The 19,780-nt window shown below is 38.5% G+C and overlaps 1 protein-coding gene across 3 annotated transcripts in view; it reads right to left on the reverse strand.

Annotated features, from left to right (window-relative positions):
• The window catches only part of LOC114155155 (transducin-like enhancer protein 4), a 44,774-nt gene extending 37,376 nt beyond the window's left edge, over nt 1-7,398 (reverse strand). For 2 of the 3 annotated variants that reach the window (XM_028034913.1, XM_028034912.1), the window contains exons 1-4: nt 6,801-7,398; nt 6,356-6,453; nt 3,612-3,675; nt 3,473-3,517 (exon numbers count right to left, since the gene is read on the reverse strand). In XM_028034913.1, coding sequence (XP_027890714.1) covers nt 3,473-3,517; nt 3,612-3,675; nt 6,356-6,453; nt 6,801-6,845 — 252 coding nt within the window. In that variant the 5' untranslated portion in view covers nt 6,846-7,398. The remainder of the gene's footprint in view (nt 1-3,472; nt 3,518-3,611; nt 3,676-6,355; nt 6,454-6,800) is intronic. The other variant, XM_028034914.1, reaches the window with a different exon arrangement.
• Between the last annotated feature and the right edge of the window lie 12,382 nt (nt 7,399-19,780).

The following is a 19,780-nucleotide window of genomic DNA, read 5'->3' on the forward strand; positions in this document are numbered from 1 at the left end:
TGATTAGCTGTCCTCTCTCAGTCCTGCGCGCACTGCTCCTCCCTCGCCGTCTCTCCTCCCCACCCACCCGTCCTGTCCTCTCTTCCATCTACGAGTCAATTTCTCTTTAACGAGCCTCGGTACATTTCTCTCCCCTGGGCACTAGAGCCCTTCGGTGTAAATAAAACAGGGAGCAGAGCCAAAAAAAATCAATGGGCCTATTACCCTTAGAAAATGCTAAACAAGCAATATTAGTGACTCTCTTGGAAGTGGTGGCTGATTGCCTTAATACCTGCCCGCCAAAGAAACACCTCTGTCTCTTCTATCCATTCATCTGCACAATAATCCGCATGCTTTCTAACACACACTCACGCAGTAATACTCTGGCATGCTGGAGCAAGAGTCAAAATAATTTGCTTCCAAAGCTCACACACACACACGCAACCGCATGATGCATGAACCCACAGACTGCTGGCAGAAATTAGGGATTCGCTCTCCTGACAGAAATCATTCGGCACCACACAGAGCTGCAGGCCACGTTTTACCGCTTCTCATTTTGTCTGTCTTGTCCATGCAAACACAACAACACACCGCAGCACGTGCAGCGTGCACAAACAGCAGCAGGCGGCCGGGATTTATAGTAGACACCCCATATTTCATCCGACAACTATGATTAGTGTGCCAGTGAAAAAGCTGCATGCGTGTATTTGTGTGTGTGTGCACGCTGAGGCAGGAGTAAACACGAAAAGCAAAACGCATACGCACCCAGTGTGCACAGATTCACAAATAGTGAATGCAAAACTGAATAAACATCTAAAGTGTGCCTGCAGACAAACACATTCATGAAAACATCCACACTGTGTAAACATGTGCGGTAAGTAAGGGCTGTTAAACACTCACACACACACGCGCGCACCCCCACACAGAAAGCAAAGTAAACAGGCTGTATAGTTACAGAAGGACACACACAGACAGCAAGACAAAGGCCAAGCATTTATCACGTCTTCTCAAACCGACACACACACACACATACACACTATTTGTGCAGAGATGAATGTGTGACTGGTTAGCTGTGGTCCATTTATTGTGGCAGCTGATGTGTGGTTAACACAGACATTTATGCTAATGACCCTTCGTGTTAAAGTAAAAAAAAAAAAAAAAAAAAAGCAGCAGTAATGCAAAGGCTCGTTAAAGGCCAAATCCTTATTGGCTGCAGTCATTTTTCAGCCCATTATCTTGTTCAATTAAACTGATGAAATTCTTATTCACATGTGAAATGTCTCACCAAGTGACCAAACAAGACTAAATGAAATACCCCTTCTTTGTTAAAGAATATTTCTGCTTTTTAAAATATTTTTGTTACTTTTGGTTCTATAAATCTAACAAATTTCACTCCACTTTTAGAAAGAGCTCACGGTTTGTTTTTACACTTAAAGATGAAATGCAGAATTATGCTGGCTGAAACCCTCTAGAAATAAAATGTAGTATACAGTTTTGCTGTGTGTGTGTGTGTGATTTTTTTTTAAATTAACCCCAGAGGAATAACCACACTTTGGTCTCACATTGTATATTTGTTTAAAATCGTGAAACAATGGGAAAAATGCAATACAGCTGTAGCTCAGAATACAAGACAATGAAACTTCCAAGTCCTTAATTACACCAGATTTATTTCAAGCAAGATTAAAACATTATTCTAATAATGGAGAGTTAAATCCTTTTTGTTCTTTTATCGTTCTTTGCTCTTAACCTCATCTTCCCATTCTCAACAATTTATTTCACTTAACCATAGAGACAGAGGATGTTAGCAGTACATGTTATGCCAGCAGATTGTGTAAAATTTAAATTCAGTTCTCTTCTTTTCAGTGAACTGGTTCAGTGTAAATCCTCTCATTCACCAACTCACATGTTAACACTCGACCCCTCCTTCCACTTTCTACCTGTAAACAAAGCAACTCATATCCCTGTACTGAAGCCATAGCGGATGAATTAAATTTTTTCGCAGTTAATTATATTTATGACCTATACAGGAAATATTAACTAGTTTCTCAAATCACATTTATAAATCTAATATTTTGAGAGGACTTTTCTGACACCTTTTTTAATGTGCAATGTCATTATAGAACTTGCCACAAACACGTCTGCATTCCAAAGTGCAAATTAACAAATGAAATCATAAATAATGAGCTACTGCCCAACATATTCTAGACTGTAACAGTTGCATCTGTAGGAAATGTGAGCCTCTAAAAAAAAAGTTTCAAATAACTCTCCAGGGGAGAAAACGTCTCACACATCCAGTTTATGTGAAAATATTTACTGCATTTTTATTGCAGGTTATCTCTAATGTGTGACTAAAATAAACATTTTCATATACTCCCTATTTGGACCAGTTGATTCTAATAAAATACAAGACATTATAATCCCTGATCCAAATAATATGACTCGGAGTAACTTCCTACATTATTTAATGCTTTTCTAACATCCTGTAGGCTCATAATGAAGAGGTTTTTCAGAAAAACAACAAGTTCATCCAGATCACAGTCCAAAGGCATGCAAAACGCATTGGCTTCAAGATGAAGTTGGTGCAAGTCTTTTTTCTTTTTTTAAATTTATTTCCCAACTGGATGCTTTTCTTTACTTTGTTTCAGAGTTGCCAAACATCTTACATTTCATGAATCTATACTGGTTTGTTGGCAAATTTGTGGTCCTTTTTTTATTCGTGAATTCAAAAGTTCAGTTTAAATTTGTCACGTTTCCACAGTGATCAGATTTAGAAAACAAAAACTGCAAGAATGACGAGAATAATTCTGCTGTTTCCCTAATGATTTTCTAGTCTTTAAATCCAAGAGTCTTTACCTGTTTGACATTTGCGTAATCTGTGCAGGCAAAATGTACAGGTGCAAGCATCCACTCATTACTTCCAACATAAATCTGCAAACCTGACTAGTAGAAAAGTAAATATCTGACATCTTGAGACACAGGTCAGAGCTTCTATGGCAAATCTATTTGGCCCAAGACATTTTGGGCATATTAAATGTTAGAAATGTCTGAAAATCTAAATATTTTTCTGTGAGGTAATTTTCTTTTCCCTATTCTTGTGAAGACCTTTAAAATAGAGAAATAAACTTCCCCAGACATTTTAGAACTACATATGAATCCTGTAATGTGGAACAGTTTTCTGCACAAGTGTCATCAAATATTAAAAATGAAGATAAAGCAACCACAGGTAATAAAACATAACATGCAATCAAAAGTGCCATTAAACTCACTATAATAGTTTGCATAAAAGCTCAACCATTTTATAAATTCTCCCAAAACGTGAGGACAACCCGTCACTTTTATTTGTGTCATTTCAGGTATTCTGGTATATTATTAGTATCTACACAAGTACAACTAAATTTGCATCGATCTCACTGTCATGCACGTTTCTCTGACACCAACTAAAAGGCTGTTTGATTCTGCTTTATTCTTGCATTTAAAAAACAAGACATCTTACCTGCTTGTGCATCTCGATGTTAAGCCCGTATGACATTTCATAATACTGGAAAAAAAAAAAAAAAACGAGATGAAAGCAAGGTCATTCTCTTTCTTGTGGCATATGCTCTAGTCAGAACACAAGCTGCAGTCAGGCTCACCATTACATAGTGTCGCTGCATCTCAGTTTTCTCACTGGCCAGTTTCTCACATTCCAGTTTCAGACTAGTGGAAAAAATTAAGAAAAAAGGTTACATTAGTGTGAGAATTAAACTCCATTAACCAAAACAGAGGGACTTAAATTAGTGTTTTGTAACTCTGAATTGGTGTCTGCAAAGAAAAATGTGCAAATCTGAATCTACAATCAATCTTAAAAAGAGGAAAAACAAAAACGCAACAAAACGAGCCGTGTGGCTCACCACAGCTTCCTGCTGCAGACGTAGGCCCTTACTCAGCAGGTGCATAGGAGTAATTACTGAATCAATGGACACACACACACACACAGACCTCATCACATATTCTTACAGTGTGAGAGGAAGCCAAAACTGCATCATCAACAAGAAAGTAACCTTATAATGAGGATCCATTTTACAAAAAAGGTTAACTCTTTTAAATGTTTCAGCTTATGGGAAGGCTTCTATTTACAGCCACAAAAAGCTTTTAAGTGGCAGCTAATGAGATGATCATCAGGTGTGCGATAATGTTAAAATACAAAACAGGTAAACATCACTTTCTTTGAATGAAACTTTAAGGAGTTGAACTTTACTATAAAACCAGTCAACCAGGTTCCTATATGTTTTCCATTTCAAAACTTAATACATTTTCATACTCAAGTTATCAGGATTCTGAATCATTGTTTAGGCCATTTCTAAAGTAAAAATACAAAAAAGGCTGGCAAAATGGTCTGGGATGGATGGTTCAATGGTATTTTTTTTATACTTATCCAGATTTGGAAAATGCTTAACTCCAATTCTAAACTAGTCCAAACTTCCAAAGACTAGTTGGGAACACTGATCCAAAACAGAAATAAAACACGAATCAGGACAAAGATTTTTAGTTTTCTGATTTCCAAGCTGATCCACCCTTACTCTCTGTTTTCTTCCAAACCAACCCCCCATGTTGAAACCGTTTGATGTGGGCGGCTGCAGCATTAAGCATGCAGCTTATTATCCTCGGTTCAGCCCGTTCAAGCCCCAGGATTGACCAGAAAACTGGACCCCTGGTTCATCTCCCCAAGAGACTGGGTAACAATTACAAGGTGGCCAGAAGTGGGCGATTATTATGCATTGGTGTCGTGCTTTATGGTCCTGTCCTGCGGCGACGTATTTCACACTTCATCATGTCGAGTAAAGCAGTATTTCACACCACTTGCACTTGCAGGGAGAGACGTGCAGACGAAAGTCAATGGGGTTTACCTGTGGTTAGTCACTGGTAATGGACAGAGCAAAGACAAACGGGGGATACAGTACAGCACCAGAGTACGAATGAGCTCTGCATAGACTGCTGGAAGAGAGCACATCTCATTTTAAGATGCTAAAAGCAGCCATACTAAGGTTGTTTTAATTATCTATCGTAACCTGAACCAAAACCTATTTTCTGTCTAGTATTTCGTGTCATTGCATCATGTATTTCTCAGACACTTTGGTCATATTGCACGAGTCATGCATGACTGCATGGCGTAAAGCATTATCAAACTTTTCTGACCCCGAAACTTACTTAATATGAACAAGTCAGGCATAATATTATGACCAGTGAAGTTAATAGCATAGATCATCTCTTCATCTTGTGCTATATTAGGAAGGAGCTAATTGATTTTCTCCTCAAAGTCTGAATTTTAAACAAAGAAAACATGAAATTTTGGGATATTGATAGTTATTATTATTAACCATACATTTTTTTCACTCTGTCTTTTTTTTTGTCAATACTCTTGTGAGCTTTAGCACCTCAGCTCACAATCTACATCAGGTGTAGGCGTGAAGGACATGGAGACAACAACTGTCCAAATATAGCACTGACGAGTAGAGCGTGAATGTTTGAGATTTAAAATAATATATACTGGATAATATTGCATTCAAACAGTCTATTGTGATTGGCAATATTGCACAGACTAACATTGAAAATATAACTGTGATTTGCACTAGAAGTAGAAAAAGAGTAGAAGTTGGAAAGTGGTGAGATTGTGACGGCTTGGTCAGTGGCTCCAGAAAGTTTTTCAAGGGGTGGCCAGAAGGGGGCAACTGGTAATTCGGTGTGATGCACCAAAATGGCAAATCAAAATATATATTTAGTGTCATTATATTGTGATAATATGTGTGGGGTTTATTGCAACATGGCTTTCAATAAATGAGATTAGTTCCTTGAAACTAATCTTTTCAGTCCTACACTGAGATGAATAAAAAAAAATAAAAAAATTGCATAACCGAATTCTTATTTAGAAGATGATCGGTTGGTCATTCTCCATAACTGCGGCTTCTATGAGGTGTTCACGCTTAGCAGTGGTCGCTATCTATGGAAATTGCTCCAAGGAAGGAAGGGAAACTGCCAACATAGTGTAAGAGGTCTGTGTAGTCCAAAGTGACAGATGAACTACTGTTGCTCAAATTGGTGTCACAGGGTGTCAGAATACACAGTAGATCACAGTTTTGGGCGTCTGTATGGGATTCCATAGACCAGTCATGCTGGTCAAAAGGTCATATGATCTAAATTTTACATAGAAAAGTGAAAAAAAAAAACAGGTTTCTTTAACTCAAACAGCAACAGTACTTTTATTTTTGATAATAAAAAAAGAAATCATTTTCTTTACATTTTAATCGATAGTCTTATTTCTTTTTGTCTGTTTACTCAGTTCAGTTCCAAAAAGAGCAGAGAGGCGAGACTGTTTCCTGCCTTATTTCTAGACTCTCACCTGTGATATTGGGCTTGCAGGAACTGAAATTCCTCTTTGATCCGGTCACAGGACTCGGTGACGGTGAACTTGAACGGCTGCCCCGGCTGGTGTGGCACCTCAACCCGAAATCAAAGAGCGTGTGAGGAAGAGGGAGGGGGAGAGAGCAAGAACTGAGCCACCAAAGTTCAGTGTCATGACACAACGTGCAGGACTGGAGCTTTTTTTTCTTTCTTTCTTTTCTTTTTGACAATGGACCACTGTGATCGCACTCAGTCTCCTCACACTTTAACCCGCGGATACACACTCACACAGACACAAACAGCTCCAGAAATCTGGACAATGAGCTCAACTGTTAAAGTGGCCGCGCAGTGGCACGGAAACTGTATCTAAACTGATTACGCATCAGACGCGCTGCAGTTAATCTGCGCTGTTTTGACACTTTCTGCTTCTGTTCTCTACTTACCGGATGCCGTGCCGGGGGGTACATCTTGCTCAGATCTCGAATCATTAAAAAGGCGTCGTAAAGTTCATCCACAAGAAGAAGAAAAAAATACAGCAAAAGAAAGAAATGCGTGAGGCGCTTTTTCTCCCGTGCGTAAAGTGTCAGTCAGTAGCCGCTGAGCGGGCTGAGAGCAGGTCCTGTAAAAAGTAGAAGCATCCTTTGACAACAAAAACAAGGCAGATAATTATTCTCCTCCTTCCCTGTCCATAAAACTCAAAGAATTCCCTTCAAACTAACAGAAATCTTCTATTTTCCTCTTTTTTTCCCTACGGAGCCTCAACTTTTGGCGCATCGTGGCACAGCTCATCCACAGCTAAGCAGCTCAGGTTACTCCCCGTTGTCGCGTATTGATCAGTAGATCTCCAACCTCCTTTTACGCTTCACATCCCAGCGAGAGACCACCTCACCAACCAACTGTACCAGCCTGCCCTTGTCTGTGACGCCAAATTTAGCAGCAGCCAGTCGTGCGGGCGCAATTACATATTCACAACATTTACTGGAGCCCGCACACCGTGACGTCGGGACGTGTAGTTTAATTCATATTAGTCGATAATAAGCCCTACAGATGTGAATGTGCCGTGAAGAACTACAACTTCCCGGCTCCTACGCAAAGCCCCCCCACCTCCCATAAAGCCAATGATGTGTGGTCTGAAGGAGGAGCGGTGATTAAACACAGCCAATGACGAAAAAAAAAGTGAGCACTGCGCCGCATCCTTCTGTCTGTCATCCACACGCTGTCCAATCACATCCCGACAAGATGCGAGTTATGCGGACCCCCACGTGGGGGGCTCATTCTGGAGAAAAGGCTGTGGCAGGGATTGATCTGAAAACTATCTGTTGGCTTATGTTTTTTATAGACAATTTAAACCACAAGTGACCATATGGCCTGGAGATGCCTGGTGGTGCTCCCTATCCCCCCTGTTGTTTTGCTGAATCGCCCGTTTAATTGCTTGATATTCTGTCCACAGATTGCACCTGTAACCTGGCAATTAAATTCTCATTCAGTTTCCTCATCTCAGTCTGCTTGATTGATATAAATCACGTAGAGCGCAGGAGGAAAAGAGGCGGTATTTACTCACATTCGAAGAATTATTGTTGCTGAAAGATGGTTTAAGGTTCCACTGTAATTATTTTACTCTGTGGGAAATACAGACATAAAACCCATGTGGTTAAAATATATTCACATAAAATGTTAGTGTTTGTTTTTAAAGATCATAATCTCTCTTTGCCATGCTCTAGAAGAATATATGATCAATGAAGCAGTAAACTAGCATATAGCTTGTAAAAAAGACAAGTTCTAAGCAAAATTTTAAACTAATGTGACATCATGCAACAAATATTCAATTCTTAAAAAAACATTTTGTCACATTACAGCCACAAATGTCAATGTGTTGAGATTTTATGCTATATAAACCCAAACTGGCCAATACATAATGTGGAAGAATTCAAGTTTTCAAAATCAAAGAATTGGCAATCAAAGAAAAGTGTGGCATTTATTTATTTTAAGCCAGTCAAGCAGAACAACATTTTAATCACAATACATAGACGTCTAGGTTATCCCCTTCCAGCTTTCAAGGGGTGACATGCCTCAGTGTTTAGACAGGTGCACCATATCAGGTAGCTATGAAGCCTTGACGTTGCTGTCTTTGGTTGGATTCCCAATCATTAACTCTATGTGTTCCGTTTCACTCAATCCCTTCTTCCAGTCAAGCTAGTGATGAGTCAAAGCAACTAAATTTTAAAATATCTTTAAAAATTGGAAGAAGCAAAGCTATTTCCACATGTGTTTTGGAACAATGACATTCAAGCAGCTCAACTTTACCCTCATCTAGCCATATAGTATTCCTCCAACATTTCACTATACAAATCTTTTGCAGTAAACTGTAAACAAGCGTCAACATGCTTTTATTTCAGTAGTGGAGTTTTGTGCAGTGAGTGTGCATCAAGATCATTGAGATTGAGCAACCTATTATTTTACAGGGAAAAAACTGTACCTGCTATTAGGTAGCAGGTCAGAGAGCTTTCAGAAGCTTTCTGACAGCTACTTTTTATTATTCTTTGGCTTCTCAGTCAGAAATCTTATGTTGTTGGTTTATCAACTACATTGAAAAGTAGAATACACCTTTCAATGCGTATTCTACCATATTGAATACACATGTGGTAGTGTTGTTTCCACTTTTAGATTACAGCTCCAACATTGAAATGCTGAGAAGTTTAGAAATGCAGTTGTAATTGTTGTCTTTAGTATGGTTTGCAACGTTAAGATGTTTTTTTTTTGTGAAGTTATCTTGATATAAGTCAATACTTTGATAATGAGAAAACCTCTTATAGGCCATCGGGTAATAATAAACTAGCTGATATTAGTAGGACTTCACAGGTGAAATGCTTACTAAATAAAGCTTTTAACAGTTTTCAGTACATGTACCATCCAATTTCATTAGACATGTATTCTCAGACTAATTTCTTTTGAATTTGTATGCATTCATTATTCAGGTTTTTATTGATATCTGATGTGAATTTCATGTACATAGAAATATTCGAAATACACTGACATGTTTGATATTTATTGAAAGAATATGTATAACAAAGTCCTTAGTTCTTGTGCATCAAGATTTGAACATTTCTACCTACATGTGAATTGAACTGGTCTTTTAAAAATATATTCTATAAATACATTTGAGTCGACATTTGGATTAAAGTGGTTAGACACATAAAACCACTTTCTATTGTAGGGATTTAGCCATGGCAATGTGCTTGCCTGATGCAGAAGAGTGGCCAAACATTGCAAGAGTGGTAAAATAAAATTATTTGTACTTTAGGGAGATTTAGAGAAAATGAGTTTCATGAGACTGTATAAAGATTTTTTGGCCCTAGTAGCCTTTATTTGACAGTGAGTTGACAGTAAAGTGGGTTATGAGAGAGAGGGAAGACATGTGACAAAGGTCAATGGACCAGGACTAAAACCAGACGGCCAGAGAGAACTCAGATCTCCACACACAAGTCACGCACTTTACCACTACGCCATCACTGTGCCCAAATCGCCTCAGTGTTTTATAAAACTTAAAAGAATTATTAAATTCATGCTGCAATTTTGTAACATAATCAGCTAAATGATGCTTTAATAGGGGCTTTGTCAAACCATCCAAGTGTTATTGTACTGCATTATATGGGTTTTTGTCAAAGGTCTGTGCAAGCTTTAAACATAACAATGAAATACGAGTCGGAGAAGGAAGAATAAAAACACACTTTACTGCACATTTTGCTGTGTTTTGCCTTCCGAGTGCTACAATCCAATTAGGGTTGCTGAGTAAGGTGAAATATTACAACCAGGACACTTACAGCTTCCTCATTCACTCACAGGAAGTGAGTGTATCTAGTAAGTCCGCTTGCATTTGTGGCTTTTACTTTATGCTCAGTGTGTGGAGATGAAAGACAGGGCTGCTGGGTCAGCAACTTTCATAAATGCTGCCGTCAGTCATTTAGAAGAACTAAATAAGTGCAAAATTCAAATCTAAATCTTTCTTTGCATTGAACTTTATTTCTTTCACTGGATTAATTTCTTATGAAACAAGACCCCTGAAAATACTGCATGCTATGTTTCTCCATTTTTTTCCCTTGCATCCACACAAGCATACAAATGGTAATCCACAATATGAGTCCACATCAATCCTGCCTCCTATCTCTCTGTCCTCTCTGTTGTCTCTGCCTCTCCCTCATACATACACAGCATTGTACACACATCGCTGCAGCCATTCAAATACACATCTCTATCTACCACTCATACAAACTAATATCTCAGGTAAGCACAGGGCCTAAAGTGACCTGCTGTCGCGGTGCGTGAATCCACTAAGGCTGCGAAAAGGTAATATTGCGCCCTCCCTCATTCCCCTTCAAGGGTTGAGGCTTGATGTGGACGAGCAGAGGAGGTGCAGAGGTGAGGGAGGGGGCAGGTGAGGAGGAATAAACAGATTTATTTGCCTGCGCCCCACTCTGATTATTTTGCCCCTGCCTTTTGTTCCAGACCTTATGAAACCCAAATGTCAAGTGAGGCGAGGGCCTCATATCGAGTCCTGTCAATCACGGCCCTCTGTGCACCTGAAGCTCTGATGCTGGATTATTGGCTTCAACACGAGAGCTGCCGGCGCTGCCTGGCACGCAGACGATTCGACAGAGCCGAGTGTTTTTTGTTTTTTTTTTCTAAAGAGGAACTTCATTTGGCAGCTGATGCGCAGGTGATTGCAAGGGAGCGGATTCTGCGGATAGATGGGAGGCGAGCTGGATGTGTGCGTGTGTTTGCAAGAGAAGTGCACAGTGCCTTATCGAGGGAGAGGAGGATTAAGAGGGAGGAACCATGCTTGACATGGGTTTGGTGGAGAGCTGGTGGTGAGGACTCAGAACCTGGACATCTTGTTTAATGTCGGTGTCTGTACTTTTACCTGAATCTTCACAGAGGTCATTGTTAGCGGTATCGTCTCAGCTATAATACTATTTTGCCATTTATCATATTTATTTTATTTTAGCTTCATAACTGTGCAAGTGTTGAGTTATTTATTTTATGCCAAGTATCTGGTCTTTTAGGGGATTTTTTTTTTTAGAGGTCTTGATTAAACATTATCAAGACTTTCTGAAGGCGTTTCACTGTTTGTTTATTTTTTATCATTAGGACTCCTTTCCCACCCAAATTTATCATGCAGGACGATAAACTCTCTAAAGCAGAAACCTTGGATTTAGAAACAGGAAGTAAACAATTATCAGCTGGGAATAGTTTCCAGAGCAAAGTATTGCACCAAGAAACAGATCACAGCAAACCTAGATCTTTTGAGGCTCTACTGTAAAGTAGTATTAAACAGTTTGTCCATTTACCCGGGTTTTGTTTCAACACTGACCTTTTGTGAAGGTAACTGTATACACAGGAAACCGGAGTCAATGACGTTACTGGGCACAGATCCTTCTGTGGAGGGGCAAGTAGCTTGGCTTGATTCTTTTTGACCAACCTGCCTGGGTTACACACAACACAGGCAGGCAAAACAAAACCAAGATCTGTAGTCCAGGTTCAGAGCTAAGATGAGAGTCACTCAATAAACAGGCAAGGAGCAAGCAGAGGTCAAGCAGGAGCATAAATGACAGGACCACTCAAATGCTGCAACAAGAATTACAACAGAGTCTCATCCTCTGTGGTGAGGAACAGATGCTTAAACAGGCAGAAGCACAGGTGAGAGCAATGAACCAATCAGCAGGAGCTTGGCAGTAAGCCGGTGAACAACATGAATCATTGCAAGGAACAGGAAATAGAAAACAAATGAATCATGACAGACGTTAATATTTGTTTGATGCAACATGTTGTGTGAAAGAACAAATTGGGCAAGGCAAATATTTCTGTATAACTACTTCCATATTTTTGTTTTATAAGTCGTGTGGTCACATAAGCACTCCTAAACTCAAGGGAAGAACCAGTGAGTCACAAAGAACAAAATACTTCCCATCTTTCTTTTGTTCAGTCTATGATATGTACTGGACAGTATCACAATTTAATAGAAAAAAATATCATATTTTACAATCAGAAAAAAATGTTTTATCTGTATTTTAGTTTATGTATGAATTAAAGATGTGAATTTATGACACTGTTCATCTGCGTCATGCATTTACTCACAAAACACTCTTTAATGTTGCATATTATCTTCCACGGTCAGACATAATGGTTGTGTTGAAAATGAATCTGAATGTCCCAAGGAAAAAAACATTCAAAGATTTAACAAAACTGAAAACTACAGAGAAGACTGTGAGAACATTCAGTTCCTTCAATGAAAGTGGCTAACAACGTTTGCACAGCACTGTATACAAAAGATGTTTTTGAATCTTAATGTACATCTGGATTTTCCAAAATATTATACAGTTTTCCTCCCTTTATACAGTCTGTATCTTCTGAGGTTCACTTTTCTATAGAAAAAAATATTCTAATGAACCAAGCAACAAGATGAAAACAGAAAGTTTTGACACCACACACACACACATCGGGTAACCGATTACACTCAGAAAAGCTTACACAATTTATTTTGGGGCAATAACCTAAACTAGATTTTAGATCACATGAGGTTAGTTATTAATTGCAAAAGTTTTAATATCTTATTTATTATAGTCACAGCAACATGGTTTTCTCGGGCTGAAATAACTGCTTAGGTCATCTCCAAGAAAGATTCTTCAATTACATTTTGTTTGCACTACCAATGAAGATTAAAAGGTTTGCTTATTTTTAGCAGTATATTGCAAAAATAAGTAGTTGCTGGAGAAATTAAATCTATATCTGACAGAGTCAAGATTAGATGACAGTGTTACTACACATACATAAAGTAAATTCATAGCATTTGATGCATTTATTATTCAAACACAACATCTCCAAAGAACAAAATTCACACTGTCGGATCAGACTTTAGGTTTATTATAAATTTTCAGTTGTAGTTCACCATAAAGTATAATTCATCAGTTCTTATATTCTCATACATCTTAATTTGAATGATTTTAACAGTAAGCACAAACAAAATGACCAAATGAAAATATTTTAGCAGAAAATACAAGAGTTTAGTAAACATCAGACATGTGGAAGGTATCTTTACATCCAATTTAGCACATTTTATTTTTATGATCACAAATTATCCTGAAACTAGAATCATAATAGCCCTGATATTAAAAATATGCATCTGTCACTTTTGTGTTGGGGTTTCAATGTCGAGCTAATCTCACTTCAGTGAGCATTAACCATTGGATCGTGATGTTAAATCTCTCATCTTTACAGCAAGCTGCGTCTAAATCCCCCGTGGTTGCCCCTTTAACACGTCATTAATCCCCAGTGGCCAGCTCTTTGAACGGTGGAGCTTGTGTGAGGGGATAACCAGGCCTCCTCAGACACAGAGACAGAAAGGAGGAGGCAGAGCCGAGCTGGATTTACACCGCAACCAGTAGGTTAATCCTGCCTCCACACTGAGACAGACTGTGAGGATGCAGTGTGGGCGTGCGTGTGGGCGTGTGTGTGTGTGTGTGTGTGTGTGTTGGGAGGGTGGGGGTGAAGATGTGTGTGTGTTTTTATTGGAGACAGTTAAAGATTGCCTCTGTCTCACTAACGACTTGGGGGGGAACATCAGCATCTGGTGCTCAAAGTCATCCAGTCCCCCCTAAAGGAACGTACAAACTGCTGCCATTTCTTTATTATGTTACAAATGGAAAGATGCAAGAGCAGGGATGATAAAAAAAAGAAATTGCATCTAGAAAAAGATGACAAACCAAGATGCTGAAAATAGAAAAAAACAATTTATGGACCTTGATGAGGAGCAATTACCAGCAAAGCAGTGACAACGAAAGTCGAAATCCTGAGGGGCTAAATAATGAAAACAGCTTCTCAAAGCTGCACCAACCTGAAATATGTGTTTTACTGCAGGAGTAGAGACAGGGTTTCTGTATGTAATTTACTTAAAATGTTTAACTGCTTTTAAAATCAAACCATGAAACAATGAACGTCACTTTCTCTATTTGAAAGGTAAATGCATACATTTTTCCTTGCTTAGAAAAGCACTTTTCTTAAGAATGGTTCTCAAAAATAGTTGAAACCTAACATTTAAAACATGTAAAATAAAATAACTTTTCTCACTGTCAGAACTAAATATTTTCTTGTATTCAGTCAAGGTCACCAAAATGATTTCCATTTGCTAAATGCCATAATAATATATATTATTTTCTTTTTATTCAAATTCAGAATTGCTTTCATCACTATTTGCTAGAATTGCCTTTAAATTGTATGTCTTGGGTCAAATGCTTTGGGTTTCCTTTCACATGCCTTTTGGAGGCATGTGAACATCAGTTCTGTCTGGAGAACTCGTGTTCTCCAGACAGAACTGATGTAACTGATGTATGAGTAATGAAGAATTACTCATAAACATCTTTTCTATTCTGCCCCAAATGTTTTGACTTCAGGGTTTTGTGATGACTTTTCCAAAACACTTTGTTGTACTTCAGCTATGTTGTAACTAATTTGTTCATATGTTGAGGACACCGTTCATTTGGAAGTTTTACTTCCTGTCTGATGTCTTGTGTCACTTTGTCTACAGAGAAGTATCTGTCTCCCCTTCTTGACACCGAGCCTAAGTCAAACTATTTCAACAGAGCTATGTTCAAGGTGTGATTGGTCAGACGTTTGTTGCCGTATTCTTTGCAGAAACGCAACTGGATAGCAGTGTTGATATTTTGCTTCCACTGTCCAGTTGTAGTATCTGCAGAAGGCATGGATATTTTTGAGCAACGTTTATCTGAGCAGTGAGGAATTATGTACATCTATAGGATTCTTTGCTAAATAACTAATAAGACTGAAATGGATAAAAACACTTGGATGGAAATTGCAATGTCGTTGTCCAGTGAGAGTTAGTTTTTCTTATAATGAGAATGAAATCATGATCATAACTATGCAATTCAAAATTTGATGAAACAATACCAGAAATTGCCTTGAGTGGCATAGCTTTGACTCGATGACACGAACTAAGATTTTGTAAAACTCACATTTTCTGCTGGATTTGCTCCTTTCAGTCAAATCGCATTAATGGGTTTTTTTGGTGAAGAAAAAGGGAGATTTCCAAAGTGGAGATTTTTTAAAACAATGTGTAAGACGTAGGCATATTCAAAAAGTATCAGAAACAATGACGTGGAGTCACATTTTGCACATGCCCATTATGAATTTCTTAGTATGTTACCACAACAACAGTGGAACAATATTATTTTCCACATCTCCTTCTTCCTCCCTCTATTTCCATTAAACCTCGGAACTAAGTACAAGAAGTTAATGACTAAGGACAAAGGAGGAAAACAGTGTAAAAACATGCTGCATCTGTATTGAACAAATTTTTAGCGCATCCACTTCTTCAGCCATGCTTAGATCACTTTCTTTTGAATTTCCATACTGGCATCATAAATGTTACTCCCTCCAACTAAATCAGCTATTGATATGATAGTGTTTTGACTGGAAGCACTGAGATATATATCAGTTTATAAAATATCTGTAGAGGTGTAGTTTGTAACTTAGAACCTATTGCGAGGGAATGGCAGGACCAGAATTAATGCTGCAAAAGAGACTCAAATACTAGGACAAATAAGCAACAACCTGAACGAACATAAAACACAGTAATTAACTAAATCCAAACCAAATAGCAACACTATCACAATGGTCTTCCTAGTTAAAATTCAACTTGAATCCCTAAGACCACATGGAACTGAGATCAAGTAATTATTGTGCAGTTTAAAGTATCACATTCATGAGGCTCCAGGGAGGCTGATAACTTTTCTTCCACATATAAAAAGTCCTTGCTTTTGTCTGCTGCACCGAAGAGCCTCAGACAGGCGGATGGACTTTTAACATTCTGTCTCCTCTTCAGTCTAAAAGACTAATCAGGCACTCTGCAGGGCTCTGGATGCTAACCAGGACTAATTCTGCCTCCTGCTGGCTGGTGACACACACGGGGACAGCCATGATTGGCTGTTACACACTGGGGGGTACACCTCTGATTGTCTGCTTAGCATATTTTCTCCCCTTATTCTGATGGCACATACGTGCTCTTATCCTCATTGCAAATTGCAGTACAAAAGAAAGCAGGCACGCTATGGGCGGTGTGCTTGTGTGGACGCTGCACTGCATGCTGCGAGAATGAGTTGGAAAACAAAATCCAAGCTAAATGTCCTCCCTCCATTTTCTTTATTTCTTTTATTGTGGCTCCTCTCCTTTCCCCCCCTTTTTTCTCCCTCTTCCACAGCAGCACAGATCAGACAAAATGTCACCTCTACAAACTGCCGCGAGCTAATTAGCTGTTAGCCATGTTTGTGTTCTTGACTGATGACAGGATCATTTACTCTGGTCTCCAGCTGGCTCTGTTTGTCGGAGCCATCTCATTAACATGGCAAATTAGTCCCGCTCAGTCAGGGGCCCTGCCTGCACCCAATGAGAAAGGACTGGAATGCAAATCAATCAGGAGGGCGGAGAAATGGAAACCACAAAGTGACGTTTGAAGAGAAGAACAAGAGATGATGTGCTTACTGAAAAAAAAAAAAACAAACAAAACAAAAAAAAAATTAAAGTTGACCCGTTTACTGAAATTAGAGAAAAGAGAAGCAAGTTGGAGCCACTTTGAAAAGGATGATGTGTTGCTCTAAATGTGATGTTGTAAGTGCCAGAAAATCAAGTGTAAGTGGTTGAATCTTTGCTCTAAATCTGGGAGTTTGATTCCTCTAAAAGCTGAGCTTCATTTCCCATTTTAAAATCAGCTTTAATCAACAGCAGCTTTTAATCAAATCAGTGCAAGGTCAACCAAATGATGTACATCTCTGAATCAGAATAAAAAAAATTGCAATTATTAAACAAAATCTGACATGACAACAAACAAGACTACCCAGCTCATCCTTCTGTTAATCCAATCACAATTCTAAATTTATACTCTGCCATCAGTTTGTTTTTTTTTTGGTTGTTTTTTTTCCCATTTCTGATCAGGCAGCTTCCTTAATAAAACAGCCACACTTGGAAAAGTATTCATTCCCCTTAGACTCCCTACATTATAACCACAAACATCAATGTATTACATCTGGGTTTACTACTGCATTCCTTGTTTCTAATTAAAAACTTAGAGCTGCATTTATTTAAATTAAGTCCACTTTACTCTGATACCTCTAAATGAAATTCAAAACAACCAATTGCCTTTAAATGTCACGAGAGAATAAAGTTTATCTCTAAGTAATTCATTATTGGTTTATATACAGTCTACAAAAGTTTCACAGCTTTGCTAGAGAAGATTATTGAACAAACAGTATAATGAAGAACAACACCACACAGTTCAGGGAGAAGTTGTTTAAGACAGGATTAGGTTATCAAACAAAGAAGATCTGTTCAATCCATTATTGTAAAAGAGAAAAAGTTTCAAACAACCACAAAGCTGCGTAAAGCAACAGACGGGGACAAGGGAGCATTTATTGGAGAAAGAGCTAAGAGTCCAATTGTAACTCTAGAGGAGTTGCAGGGCTCCACAGCTCAGGTGCAACACTATTGACAGGAGATCAGTTAGTTTTGCAGCCCTAGTTTAGATCAAAGCATATGTAACAGTGGCTCAGTCAAAATACAAAGATTTAATTTAGGATCCATGTAGAGACTTAAAAATCAATATTCACAGAATCTATTCACCCAAGTTGGGAGAAGTTTGGTCATTAGACGTTCAAAAGTGGCAAAGAAAAAAAAATTTCATACTGTACTTGGAGAAAATTACATTCACAAATATTGATACAAATGGATGCTATGCCACACTTTTCAGATTTTCATTTACCAATGCATCTTTGTCCTTCCACTTCACAATGGCATGTAACTCTCTGTTGACCAATAATATGAAATCACAACAAAATACGTCAGAGTTTGTGTTTGTAAAATGACAATACATTGGAAATTCAAAGGGTATGACTGTATTAAACCTCTGTAGATATTTTTGGCAAATCCTAGCTGTGCTTTTTGTCCTGCACAAAGCAGTAAAGGACTGAGCCACGGGAGTTTACATTGATGTTGTTTGAGGTCCAGAAGGTCTCTGTCTCACGCTGTCTTTTTTCTGTGTGTTTTACTCCTTCAAGTCAATCTCTGAACCTGCTGCTGTCTCTGGTTTCATTTGTCGACAGGCCTGGCAGCAAGGAGGGAGGGAGGAAAGGAGGAGGGAGCAGTAATGTAAGAAAATTGGAGGATTAGACGGCGAGCCCTCTTCCTGTCTGGTACAACCCACCCACCCCCTCAGCTCCACCACTGCCACTACCACCTCCTCCGCCTCCTTATCGTGCCTCCATCCAACCCTCAGACTATAATAACATAGCCTGCCAGACTGACAAGCAGCCCTCCTCACGTCTCCTCTCTCCTTTATCCCTAACAGATCTGTCATACCTCTTCATTCTCCCAGACTTCATTTTCTACCCTTTTTCTCAGGTCTAAAACCAGGACTTCTTCGCTCTTAACTAAATCTTTTTTATTTAAAAGCCTGCTAAGCAGGCAGTCTTTTTCTGTTTCAATCCCCCCCACACTGTCAATTACTTTGCCTTCTTGCCATTATCTTCATTTTCTCTAATCTTGCTTCAAAGGCGTCTGAGATACATAACGCTGACTACATTTGTAAGCAACTCTGGTAAAGATGTGTAAAAAGCATTGAAATTAGTTATTATTAACAGAAGCAGCACATTCTCATTCTGAATATTTCAAACATCTATTAATTTGAGTACATGCATTTATAATAATATATTATTTCTAACAATATTATCTGCAGCAGAGATGTTTATCCTTGTAAAATAAAAGTAACTGAACCATTTTCTTAAATTTATACATTATTTTTAAAATTGGATACAAATTTCTGAGAACATCTCATTTGTATTTTGTGACTGGCAACAAGTAACATGTTGGGTTTTTGTTGTTGTTTTATGTCTTTTATGTTTGTTTTTCTTTAACATTTTAAGGGTTTATTTTTCAGCATTTGGTTAGCTCTGTTGTTTTCTTTATAAATAAAGTTGATTTTGAAAAATCTCCAATGCACACTTTTAGAGAGTAGCATCTTGGGGGGTCACCGTGTTTCCATGACAACCATATGATGCTTTCCACAAGCCAACCAGAGTGGGCAGGTACAAGTCTTTTCTGCCCAACCAGAAGAAATGTAATCATGTGGAGTTTACTAAACTCTAGAGGAATCATGAACGGAACTATGTTCAACACTCGACGTCTTAATATTCAATTCAGATTTTAAGTTCCAATTTCTTTGCAGAGTTGCTCAAATTATAACTTAATTGCAGCTGTCATCAGACTCCAGTGTCAACAGTCCATAGCTACAGAGAACTGCAAGCCAAGAAGAAAACATCACATCACAGGCAGCAGGTTCAAAGCGTCAACATGGATGTTAAAGATG

This window comes from Xiphophorus couchianus, chromosome 12, assembly GCF_001444195.1.
Source record: "Xiphophorus couchianus chromosome 12, X_couchianus-1.0, whole genome shotgun sequence".
Lineage (NCBI taxonomy): Eukaryota > Metazoa > Chordata > Actinopteri > Cyprinodontiformes > Poeciliidae > Xiphophorus > Xiphophorus couchianus.